We start from the raw sequence: 13,366 nt of genomic DNA on the forward strand, positions 1-13,366 counted from the left end.
AAATGAGTTACAATGGATGCCTTCTGTTAAAACAGTGTTTTTTTATTTTTCCTTAGGGATATGTCCATACCAAAGTATCTTAAAGCCCAGTAGTAGTTTCCTTTTAAATGTGACAAAAACATTCAGTGTGCATCAAAACAAAGGATATTCAAAGTCTTTCAGTTCATTCCCTTTGTAAAGCAGCCACATCTAGAGTAGAAAACCTGTCTAATGTCAGCATGCAGTAGAGAAGGCCTGCTTCTCTCTGTGTGGAAGCAGCAGTTTCTCTGCAACAGTCCGACATACACACCTTCTGATTCAAAATTATAGCTATCCAATTGGAGAGCTCCAATTCTTTAGCATTGAGGTAAACAGCTTTGGAAATGTGAATGTTGATAAACCTAAGGAAGAGTAAGACTCTATATAAAACAACATGGGTTTACTAACATTGAATGAACCAAAGGGCTCAAACAACAGTGCAAACGGGTCTTAATGATCAGGTTGCTGACTTACTATGGCATGTACAAGATAATTTGTGACCATGAAGGATGAAAGGTGATATCCATTCACCTAGAACAAAACTGTCATGTAGTAAAGGAGGGAATAGATTACATCTTGAGCGTTTCCACTGTATCTCCTGTCCCTCGACTCCCATTTGGTTAGTGTGCTTGCCAAGACCAATTATTGGCAATACAAAAAGCAACACTCTTCTGTGAATATAATCTACAATATAAGCTGGACTTTTTTCAGTGCACACTGCAATGAATTCACAGCTAAAAGCTTGAGAATTGTTCTAGCTTGCTTAACTGCGCGTAAAATGTCACCACTTCATTTAACAGGGCTGGCTCTAAACTTGTGTAATCATGCATTATGAGTCCATTAAGCTATAGCGCACAAGACTATATTTAAAGGTTAAACGTGTATTGCAGAGGTTCCCAAACGAGCTCTTCAAAGTGTAACAACCAATTTAAAGGAGAAACCCAAGATTAAGCATGGCAAGGAGGGGAAAGCTTAAAGAATTATATAAACCCACAACAGTAAAATCAGTCTGTATATGCAGTAAAGCATGCTTCTTTTACGCACTGTGGAACCTAAGGGGTTAATCCTCTGCACTGTGTAAAAATGATGTTTGATCCTGTCTTCTCTGATCCTCCCTTTCTTCTACAGTCCCCAATCCATCTGCTGATGGAACAGAGCCTTGGGGGCAAGCTGCACATGCTCCATTTGGTGTGTATTGCTATTTTTTTTCTTGGTAGAGTGCATGTGATCAGCACAGGGACAATCAATGCTGTCCAGACAGAGGGTAAGGGGTTATGCAGCTTCAATAGGACAATCAGGAGAGAATGAAAACTCCTCCTACAAGCTTTAACCAGTGCTCTGCTGGACACTGATAGAAGACACAAGACTGCTGCAACTGCTGATAAGAAAAGGTATTTAGCAATTTATATTTACTAAAACAATAATTCTATGTTGTGTGTACTGTGGGAGACCAGATATAGTGAATGCAGAGTCCTGGGTTTAGTAACACTTTAATGTTTCTATGAGGACTGGGTTTTTAATGCATTATTGAATTTAACCTTGTTGGATAGAAATGGAGGTCAACATGGACTTGCTGCTGAAGGGAGAAAAAAAGGGTTTACCACTTGCAGCACTCACTCATTACAAGTTGTGCATCAAACAAACCAAAAAACTGTGTTTGAGCTCAATTACAAATTTGCCAGTATCACCAAATTACCAGTTTTGTGCATTGGAAAGCACCTGCTTTTTTTTGATAAAAGGTGTTTACTAATAGGTAAAGATAACATTTCGCCTATGAATAATGAACAAGACAATGTAACTGAACATATCTGTCTGATTTTGGTCATTTCAGTTGCATACTATTAATAGGATTGTAAACGGAGTCACTGTTACTAGATGGACCATATACAACAAACCCCTTGAAATTTTCCACATTTTGTCAGGTTACAACCAAAAAACGTAAATGTATTTTATTGGGATTTTATGTGATAGACCAACACAAAAAAGTGGCACATAATTGTGAAGTGGAAGGAAAATGAAATGGTTTTCAACATTTTATACAAATAAATATCTGAAAAGTGTGGCGTGCAGTTGTATTCAGCCCCCCTGAGTCAATACTTTGTAGAACCACCTTTCACTGCAATTACAGCTGCAAAGTATTTTTGGGTATGTCAGACAGATAGATATATATATATATATATATATACACACACACATATACATATATATACATATACATACACACACAATACGATATGTATATTCGATACACTTGTATCCATGTTAGACGCATCCTTTCTATTGGGACCTTCTCTTGCATAAATAACAAAAAACGGTGCCAATAATAAAAAAAAAATATGTGCTATTTTAAACAGATTTAAGCCTATGCATCTTTAAAATATTAGCTCCATATGCTCTAAGATTTAAAAAATAAGTGCCTTAATAATTAAATGCATTCCACAGAGGAAATCATTAAAAAAGCAACAAAAAACAAAAAAGGAGACCATCTTAACCTTTAAAACAGAACAAAACAGAAAAAGTGTATTAAAAATAAATAAATGTAAAAAAAAAAAAAAAAAAGGCATTTATGCTCATCTGTACCTGGGTGAGAAAGAAAAAGCAGAAGAGCACAGTGACAGCTTTCTAGCTACAAATCCATCTTCTCATCACAGTATAAAGAGTAAGGATATGCATAAATAGTTTTATTGTATCCAAGCACAGTTGGTACCAGGTCTATGAGAAACATGAGGAGCTGGAAGTGGAAGGGATGCTGTGATGGTATAAAAGAACCCTATGAAGAGAGAGTGTATGTAATTATACATTGCTACAGGCTAGTCAAGATAAGTCAAGATTGTGATTAGGAGTGGGGGGGATGTAGACAATATTGTGAAATAGGTATTTCTGTCTGCATGGCACAGGTTCACAAATCGTAAATACTGTAGGGCAAACTGCACAGCCAACCTTGCAAACGTATATTTGTAATCTATATCATGTTGTATGCAGACACAGGAGATGGAAATTTTATCTATACCCATTAAAGGTCATCTTTATTGGCTGCAACCTACATATAGTTATTAGCAGATGTAATCAGTCGATGTAATGACCTATTAGTGGGGTACAGGGACATGAGGCATATGCAAAAGGTGGATGGTTGGTGTCAATTAAGGAAGAAATCTGTAAGTTCAGTGGTAACTTATTTCCAAAAGCAAAACAAACAAAAAAAGAAAACCAAAACACTGTCATGAGAGGTGCTTAGCAACATGTTACACCCAAATACGTACAGTATGTAACAGGTTGCTAAAGGTGGAGTTAGTCTTTAACCACTTCCCGACCGGCCGTTGCATATAAACTGCCGGACGGTGGCACTGCAGGGTCGGGTGGCCGTCTATAAACGGCCTCCCCGCACCCTGCTTGTGCGCGCTCCCTGGGAGCGCTCAGCACCGCGATCCAGTGCCCGCTGTGTCCTCTGGACACAGTGAAACACCGATCGTCGGACGGGACCTCTGTACGAGGTCCCGATCATGTGATCACTGATTGGCCAATCAGTGATCACATGCAAAGTAGTAAGCAAGATGTCACTTCTGACATCATTGCTTACTATGTGTGAAATCTGTGAATGATCACAGAGGTCACATGGTACAAGCCTATTCACAACAGCCTTGTACCATGTGACAAGCTGTGACCAATCACAGCTCACTCAGTATTTCTCAATGAGTGCAAGAATGCACACAGAGAGAAAGAGAAATGATTGCTTTTACATCCTATATGGGTGTAAAAGCAATAAGTGTAAAAAAAAAAAAAAAAAATCTTCATCACCCCCCACAAGTAGTACAGTGTCACCATGGTGACACTGTACTGCTAGGGTGACAGTATGTAAAAAAAATATAAAAATAAAAAATAATAATATAAAAAAATAAAATAAAAATGTAAAAAAAATGTTTAAAAATTATAATTTTTGCTTATAAACTAATTTGGATTTTTTTTTTTTACTAAAAAGATAATGGAATAAATTTTGGTTAAGATTTATGATGAAATATTATTTATTTGCAAAATTTTATTAAAAAAACACTTTTTTTCAAAATTTTTGGACATTTCATTTACATAGCAAAAAAAAATACAAATCCCAGTGGTGAATAAATACCATCAAAATAAAGCTTTATCGGTCTCAAAAAAATGGTAAAAAATTCATTTGGGTACAGTATTGCATGACCGCGCAATTGTCATTCAAAGTGTGATAGCGCTAGAAGCTGAAAATTGCCCTGGTCAGGAAGGGGGTAAAAGTGTCCGGTCTGGAAGTGGCTAAAGCAGTATTAAACCCAAAACCAAAAATTTAATACATTGCAGCTTACCAATCATAAGATGTGATGGCTGCATTAGTTTTCTTTTTTTAGGTTTTTTCCCTGGTGATCTGCCCAGTAACAAACCTCCCAATCTGGATGAAGGCACACAAGGGTCACAGCAGAGAACAGCATTGTCAGCCTGGGGGTGAAAGTAGTGTTAAATGTACTATATCAGCTTTCAATACACTAACTGAACCCAAATTCCAGCTCAAATAATAAAGCTAATAAAGCGCAAAAGTGACAAAATGGTAATAACGTCTTATGATGACGTTTAGATATGAAAGTCAGAAATATGGTGACAACTGGTGGAAAGTTTTTTCGGTCAAATACATCATAGGTCCAGATGTTAAAGTGATTAATGCTCCGTGCTGGTGACTTCAGGTGATGAAAACCAGTGACACTATGCACTTACCAGAAGCACATAATAAATGTGCATTAAAGATGTATCCATAAAGGGTCATCTGGGTCTGGTCTAGGGCTGCGGGGTCATCAAGCTCAATGTGGACACTTGGGATGATACTGCTCACACTACGGTCACGCTCCGCTCATACACCCATCAAGCTCCAAGATCTCAGCATAAAGGGACATTCCACCTTGCAGGGCTCATAAATAACCCAGCCAGAGAATAGATAGGTGCCAGTAGTGAAGTACATTTATTGTAAAGGCGAACAATCCAAGTAAATATAAATCAACTCACATGTGGTTGTATTGAAGAAAATAAAAATGGCCGCCGGCCTTCCTCGTGGCCGTGTGCGGCGTGACGCGACTTCGGTGGGCTCCTCCCTAGGGACTTTCATATTTAAACGTCATCATAAGACGTTATTACCACTTTGTCACCTTTGCGCCTTATGAGCGCTCACTTGATATATGTTTACTTTTATTATTGTGCAATATCATCAGTGTGCACTTTTTGCATTTTTAGTGTCTAGCGCTGCATATTTATTATTATTTATTGTCTTTTAGAGGTGCAGAGGTTTACCTTTTTATGCTGGCTGGTTATGTTGTTTCATACGCTCGCAATCACGCCTCTTTTTTAGCGTTGTGTATGTGCCTTTAAAGTCCATAATCCACAACCTAAATTCTACTTCTGGAATAAAGGTTTTATATGAATAAATAAAAGGTGATCATTGTAAGCATCCCTGTCAGTGTTCACTGGTTTGTCTCACCCTTGTAAACTGATACATCAGGAAAGGACCTTGCTCTTTAGACATACTTGCTAGATCAACAGACATACTTGCTAGATCACCAGATGAAAATAGAATAAAGAAAGCCTAAAGAGAAAACTAATGCAACCATCACATTTACGAACTGATATGCTGTAATATAATAAATGTTTGGTTTTGGTTTGTAATGCTTTAATCATTAAAACATTACAAACCAAAACCAAACATTTATTATATTACAGCATATCAGTTCTTAAATGTGATGGATGCATTAATGGAATATCAAAGATGTAATGTTCCTTAAAAGAAATGCATATCTCTAAAGCACTAAAGGGTGCTTTATGCATTTTGTTTCTCTTTAGCTTCACCTTGCAAAGCTTACTCAGTTGCTCCATTCTGACAATTATTGGACTGTCTGAGAGGATATGACCTCCAACGCTGTCCTTTTGGCATAAACCTTGTTTTTTTTATGCCCACCTACCAAAAGCACCTGCAATCCCAGAAAAAAAAAAGAAAGCATTTTTTTTTTTGAAGACCCTACAACAATAGCATTTCATATGGTTAAAGGGATTCTAAATGTTTTTGTTTAATAATAAAAACATGTCATACTTACCTGCTCTGTGCAATGAATTTGCAAAGAGCAGCCCCCATCCTCCTCTTCTGGAGTCTCCCGCTGATGCTCCTAGATGCCCCCCCCCCCTTCAGGAGACAATGGCTCCTGCTGCTGTCTCTATATCCAATAAGGAGAGTGGACAGAGCCACTGCTCTCCGACACAGTGCTGGATCAAGATAAGTAGGTAAGTATAAAGAAAGAGGAGGGGGGGGGGTGGAGTGGGAGCAGAGAGTGCATTAAAATAAAAAACCTTCTACATTTTGAACCGCTTTAGGGTGAGAATTTGCCCATTTACAAGAGTGTTGCCTAGCTTCCAAAGTGCCCCTAATGCTGATAACACGAAAACAGCCAATATAACATCTGACACTTGTTCATGTCCTGTCTTGTTCCATACCAGCTCAGAATAATGATAATCATGTGCCATTTTACTGGGGTGAAAAGTTTGCCAGTAACGCAATTGTCAAAAAAAAATAGGTCCCTAAAGTTTATATAAGGAACCTGTCCTAGTCTTCTTCCATCTGTTCAGGACACGATGTTAATAAAATTAGCCAACAAGTGTTGAATTGACCACTAGCAGGTGTCTCCTCACCATTAGGGATGCTGAATTTATCTTCATTTCCCTCTGAGGTACCTCACCTTCGATGAGCTCCTTTGTGCTGTGCTCTGACCCCCTGAGGTTCCCATTGCATCTTAGTCCAACTTTGATTTGAAATTGTTTTACTCATAGCCATATTACCTTGCACACAACCTAATTGATGTAGAATGTATTCCCTGTATATTCAACCAACATAAACTGTTCTTCCTATGCTTACTGTAAATTTGTTGATTACTATTTTAGATTATATCATTTTTGTCACAGCTTATTTGTTCAGTTTCACAACTATCGTATGTGCTGCAATATCAATAGTTCATTTTGCTTCTTTGCACATGTGTTCACTTAATAACATCAAATTTCTCTTAGCATTTGTCCTGGAGTTTCCTCAGTACAGTAATCACATTACCCAGATCTGAATTCACTCCAGTCCAGTGTCAAACTTTAGGGAATTGTTATTAGGCAAATACACTGTACAGTGTAATGAATTAGATGAGCTTATGAAAAAGTAACATTATTACAAGCCACATCTTTATTTTACTACGATTTTTGACTTCTCAAACCCAGCATGTACTGTATATAGCAAATGTCAATCTCAGTTAAACTAAAGCAACATCCGGTTTGGCTAGGAATAGCATTTAATATCACCTTTTAAGTGGTCTGCCGTTCTAAACCAATATACTGGGGATCCCATGTCTCAGAATCTCTGTCATTTAAAGGTCATTAAAATGGCAGTGACGCATTCCTTACTGTCTCTTTGGACCTTGTCTGTGAATGGCAGCCTGTTAACTTTTCTCTTGCCACATAATTACTGAACACAGAAGAAGAGGAGATCCCAAGTAGATTTCTAAACACCAAGCTACAAAATAGAGCCAAATTATTAAATTACAGAGCTGATGTTACCAAAAAGCAGGCATGGTTTAAAAGTGAAGGAATCCTCAAATTTCCTGGTCCTTAATCTTTTAATTTCATGTTCCGTTAAAATATATATAGACCTGAACAATGAACATAATTTACTTTCTTCATTTGGGTCTGTTAAATATACTATTTAAAGTGTTTTGATATGCACTATATTGTCAAAAGTATTGGGACACCCCTCCAAATCATTGGATTCAGGTGTTCCAATCACCTCCATGACCACAGGTGTATAAAAATCAAGGCACCTAGGCATGCAGACTGCTTCTACAAGTTTGTGAAAGAATGGGTCGCTCTCAGGAGCTCAGAGAATTCAAGTGTGGTACCATGATAGGTTACCACCCGTGCAATAAATCCATCTGTGAGATTTCCTTGCTACTAAATATTCCACGATCAACTGCTAGTGGTATTATAACAAAGTGGAAGCAATTGGGGAGTGGGGTCAGTGAATGCTGAAGCGCACAGAAGTCATCAACTGTCTGCAGAGTCAATTGCTTAAGACCTCCAAACTTTGTGTGGCCTTCAGATTAACACAACAGTGTGTAGAGAGCTTCGTGGAATGGATTTCCATGGCGGAGCAGTTGCATCCAAGCCTTACATCACCAAGTGCAATGCAAAGAGTTGGATACAGTGGTGTAAAGCACACTGCCACTGGACTCTAGAGCAGTGGAGACGTGTTCTCTGGAGTGACAAATCATGCTTCTCTGTCTGGCGATCAGATGGACATGTCTGTGTTTAGCGGTTGCCAGGAGAAAGGTACTTGCCTGACTGCATTGTGCCAAGTGTACAGTTTGGTGGAGGGGGGATTAGAGTGTGGGGTTGTTCTTCAGGAGTTGAACTTGCCCCCTTAGTTCCAGTGAAAGGAACTCTTAAGGCGTCAGCATACCAAGACATTTTGGACAATTTCATGCTTCCAACTTTGTCAGAACAGTTTGGTGATGGCCCCTTCCTGTTCCAACATGACCGTGCACCAATGCACAAAGCAAAATCCATAAATATATGGATGAGAGCGTTTGGGGTGAAGGAACTTGACTGGCCTGCACAGAGTCCTGACCTCAACCCAATACAACACCTTTGGAATGAATTACTGTGGAGATTGCGAGCCAGGCCTTCTTGTCTGACATCAGTGCCTGACCTCACAAATGCACTTCTGGAAGAATGGTCAAACATTCCCATAGACACATTCCTAAACTTTGTGGACATCCTTCCCAGAAGAGTTGAAGCTGTTATAGCTGCAAAGGGATGGGCCAACTCAATACTGAACCCTACAGACTAAGACTTGGATGCCACTAAAGTTCATGTGCGTGTAAAGGCAGGTGTCCCAATACCTTTGGCAATACAGTATATAGTGTATGTGTTCAGTAAATGCAAAAATGACCTTTTGATCCTGCCAGGAAACTTGTGAGTTGATAACTTCTGACAGGCTGCCTGTGTTGCACTCTTATCAGCTACACTGTTGCCCACTAACACTCTGAACTATAAAACAATTACATTACAGAGTGTGTTAATGCAAAGCTCACTAGGTAAAAGTGAAGGAGAAGAAGCCTAAAAAAATGAATACAGCCACCACATCTCAGGATTTGTGAATTGAATTTTTGTTCTTGGGTTCAGACACACTTAAGGACTTTGAAATCCTAAAGCCCGGGCAAACACTAAACTGTCTGTTGACCAGAAAACATAACACTTTGCTGTATCGTTAAGCCATCAAACATTCTCACACCAGTATCAATTTATCTGAGACAAGACCAAAGAAATCTGCTGAAATGTGACTGGCTACAATGAGTTAGGGCACATAGGCCTTGATAGGGAAATTGTATGCTACATATTTTCTTAATAATATTGTGGCTCACTAATGTTTAGGAATGCCTCCGAGCCTTGCTTAAAGGGCTATACAAGGACAAAGTATTGTAAACTATTTGGACAAAACAAGCCAAACAACTAATCTCCTTTCAGGAATGTGCTATCTATTCCTAGAAGGTCATTGTGACGGAAGCGTAGGCAGGACAGAACACACACGGAGGATAATAAACACAAAGTTTTATTGAAATATGGGAGACAATCAGGGTAGGAAGGTAGCGTCCGGGTACCCAAAAAAGGGACGAGAGGGGCGGAGCCCGAAACAATTGTAATCCGGCCCACGATAGGGCGATTTGGTTAGTGATGGCCCGAGCAAGTATTAATTTAAGCGGGCAAGTCCAGCAAGGGTAATAGGGAGGTTCCAGGGGGCAACCCAGGCATAAAAGGTATGAGTGTTCAATGGGGCCGCCTGGACAGGGAAATAGGGGCATTCAATGGCACCAGTCCATGCAGGGTAATAGAGGGATTCATGGACAGTCCAGGGAGGGAAAATAGAGCAATTCATGGACAGTCCAGGCAGGGGGAATAAGGCGATTCGCGGACAGTCCAGGTAGGGGGAATAGGGGCACTCACGGTTTAGGCAGGGGTCACCTCTGGCACACACAGCAGATAGCAGGCGAACGTCCTCCTTGGCACACAGCGGGTAAAGTACTTCTTGGCACACCCAGCGGATAGCAGGCAAAGGTACTTCTTGGCACACAGCGGATAACTGGCAGAGTACTACTGGGCACACACAGCAGGTAGCGGTACTCCTTGGCAAACAGCAGGTAACTGGAAGAGTACTTCTGGGCACACACAGCGGGTAACTGGCAGAGTACTTCTTGGCACACACAGCAGGCAGCAGGTAGCGGCAGGTAACCCTAGCCCCAGGGATCAGCAGAGTGCTCAGTGGGGTCTGGCTGTGGAGGTCTGGCCTCAGCGCAGACCTCCCAGCAGCGACTCACAGCGTGACCAGGGACCAACACCACGGGCTGGGTCCCGCTCAGGCCTTCTTAAGCTGGAGCAGGACGCTTCCCCCCTGTCAACGACCAGCCCAGCGTCGTGTTGCCACAGCAAAGAGGCACGCCCCCCTCACTCCGGCCGCGCTTCAGGGAGCGCGGCCTTTGTCTCCGGCAGGCGCAGAGTGCGGGAAGAGGGGCACGCGGAGACACCCCGGCGGCCTGTGCGGTGGATTCCCAGCGGGGTGTCCGACTCCTCGGTGGCTTCGCTAAGGAGAGGTGCTACCCGCACCACAGAGGGGTGTTTCCTCCCGTCCTGCACAGCCTTTGATGTAGGCTGATGCAGGAGAGAAGGAATCTGAAAGGGGGGAGGGGGGGGTGGATCAAAGGGAGAGCATTGAGAAGGGACAGCAGGCAGGGGGGGGGGGTGTGTCCCTGACAGTCATCATGTGTTAGCAGTGGGGGGATGGACACTTCCCACATACATGTCCAGTATATTCATACCGCTAGGCTGGAAATATTTAGTCTTAACCCAGAGCTTGCAATCACACGTGTCTGTGATTACCTGTGCCACGCTGCACAAGCAGTTGGAACTCCGTGGCAGGAACAACATCTTTAGCGAAATATTATTGCTATATTTTCTAATATTTGTTATGTCATTACTTAATTCAATGTTATACTTATAAGTATTTGTATGATCTGTCTTTGCACATATCAAATACAACCCCAAAAAATAACACAGGCCTACAGCATATACTACTGATTTATAGCTTAGCACCAACAACTGTTAAGTGAAAAGTAAAAAAAGTTACACACACACATAAAATGAATTTAAGTACGGATATTTAGGGTGAAGGTAAATGAATACAAAATGTCTGTTTTCCTTACCCCTTCTTTGGGATCTGTGTGAAGTCCACCTCCTGCATGCCCATGCCAGCATGACCTTATATGGGTAGATGGCCATCCCGATAGTACCTACAATATAAAAACACCGTTTTAAAAGGTAGACATCTACCTTTGAATAGAGAACAACTACATAAAAAAAAAAAAAAAAAAAATCTTACTCTTTACTTATGTAAAGGAAATTCATAGGTCCTTTAATTTTGGATAGGGTAAGGGAGGGTTATAACCATATGTGTCCTATTGGGGAGATTTTCCTTCCTGTCCCAAGCCAAAACAGGAAGTGGAAATCCCTCCATGGTGAGATAATACATGATTGTCACCAGGGTTACCAGAACTAGTGTGCCCGCTGAAAGATTTCTCATCTGTTACCATTCTTGAGTCATTTGGGTTTATAGTTTACCTTCCCTTCCAATGATAATGGTAAACATGACAAATAGAGAGAGTGAATCTCCCTAATGGGGGGCAAAGACAGTAAAAGCAAAAAAAAGAAAACACAAAAAAAACTGACAGATATTCTAATCCCTCTCTATCCTAAAAAAAACTAAAAAAAAAAAAAAAAAAAAATGCCTTTAAATATACTTTAAGGGCACAATAATTGGGAGAAGGAGGGGGGGATAAAAACTCAGTTCTCTGCAGGGGCGCACAGAAAACATTGGTGTTGATTTACTAAAACTGGAGAGTGCAAAATCTTGTGCAACTGTGCATGGTAGCAAATCAGTATGTAACTTCAGCTTGTTCGATTCAGCTTTGGCAATAAAAACTGGAAGCTGATTTGTTTCTATGCAGAGCTGCACCAGATATTGCACTCTCCAGTTTTAGTAAATCAACCCCAATGTGTGCAGTTTTCAGGCATGTTGCATTTTACCTGCACTGCTCTGCAGGTGAACTCAAACACAATGGGAACACCCGCAGGAGGAGGCACCTGCTGACTGTATGGTTTGGGTATTCCCCTCCCCGCTGAACATGTCTAAAAATGAACAGGGATGCTGGTAACATAATTGTAGGCCCGCCCAGCTGTGTTGACATGCTGGGGAGAGGTCATATGATATATTCCTGCAATAATATCCAATGTAAAAAACACAGTGATTGGTTAAGTGTGTAGCAGTGTGGTTGGGAACATTGAGCTAGGGCAGCATTAAAAAAAAGCCATTTTTTAAAGGGTAGTGTCATTCTTTACGATTGATGTATTTTTCTATGAATGAGTAAACAAGGTTATTATGTACCCCTTACTCATTCATGTGGGGAGGGGAGGGTTCTTTTAAGTAACCTCCCTGCCCCCTCATGATCACAGAGTCAGGGTTGTGGGGAAGATGCCCTTGTCTTCATCAATACGGGGAATACTGCTAGGGGGCCATCCCTGGCAAGGTACCCCCCACACCATGTTGAGGGTATGTGGCCTGGTATGTTTCAAGGGGAGCACATGCTTGTCCCCCACTTTCCTGGCCCCTGCCAGGTCACAAGTTCGGAATAAGGAGCTGGTATACATTTTAGGGGTTCCCACACATTTTTATTTTAGGATTCCTCTTAAAAGTCACACCAGACCTAAAGGATCTGGTATGGATTTTTGGGGGGGGGGGTGGTAGGTTTTTGTTTTTTTTTTTTATAAGTGGGCTTCCCCCTAAAACCCTTACTAGATCGGAAGGGTCTCTGTATAAGGACCAGAACTGGCCTTTACTATCATGAAACACAGGATGAACACAGTACCAATGTTGATGGTCCAATCTCATCCTTCTCCTCCTCAATATAGTTAGAGCTAAAAAGTGAAGACACAAAAAAGGGCAGCGGCCAAACACATTACAGAACTCTTAGAACACCACAATGAAATATAACGCTCCTCTATCTCTCCCCTCAATCACCTACAAACAGGAAAAGGAAATGATGACACAGGAAATAGCCAGAGAACTCAGAGGGAAAAAAAAGCGCAGCAAAATGCGATATGAGAAAAAGATGCAGGTAAGCACGCATAAAATCACAAGTAAAAGCAGATGAAGTTTTAGCTGCATTATTTTGCACACAAGTGTGAACCTGCCCTAAACTTTCTAAGTACA

General features: G+C 40.9%; 1 protein-coding gene across 1 annotated transcript in view; it reads right to left on the reverse strand.

The window, feature by feature from the left end:
- The window catches only part of ABCB7 (ATP binding cassette subfamily B member 7), a 210,601-nt gene that overhangs the window by 160,584 nt on the left and 36,651 nt on the right, over nt 1-13,366 (reverse strand). Inside the window, exon 3 of the mRNA XM_089685209.1 lies at nt 11,304-11,390. Within this exon, the coding sequence (XP_089541335.1) occupies nt 11,304-11,390 (87 nt within the window). The remainder of the gene's footprint in view (nt 1-11,303; nt 11,391-13,366) is intronic.

Source organism: Staurois parvus, unplaced genomic scaffold (assembly GCF_062004578.1).
Source record: "Staurois parvus isolate SC_StPar_1 unplaced genomic scaffold, SC_StPar_1.0 ptg000365l, whole genome shotgun sequence".
Lineage (NCBI taxonomy): Eukaryota > Metazoa > Chordata > Amphibia > Anura > Ranidae > Staurois > Staurois parvus.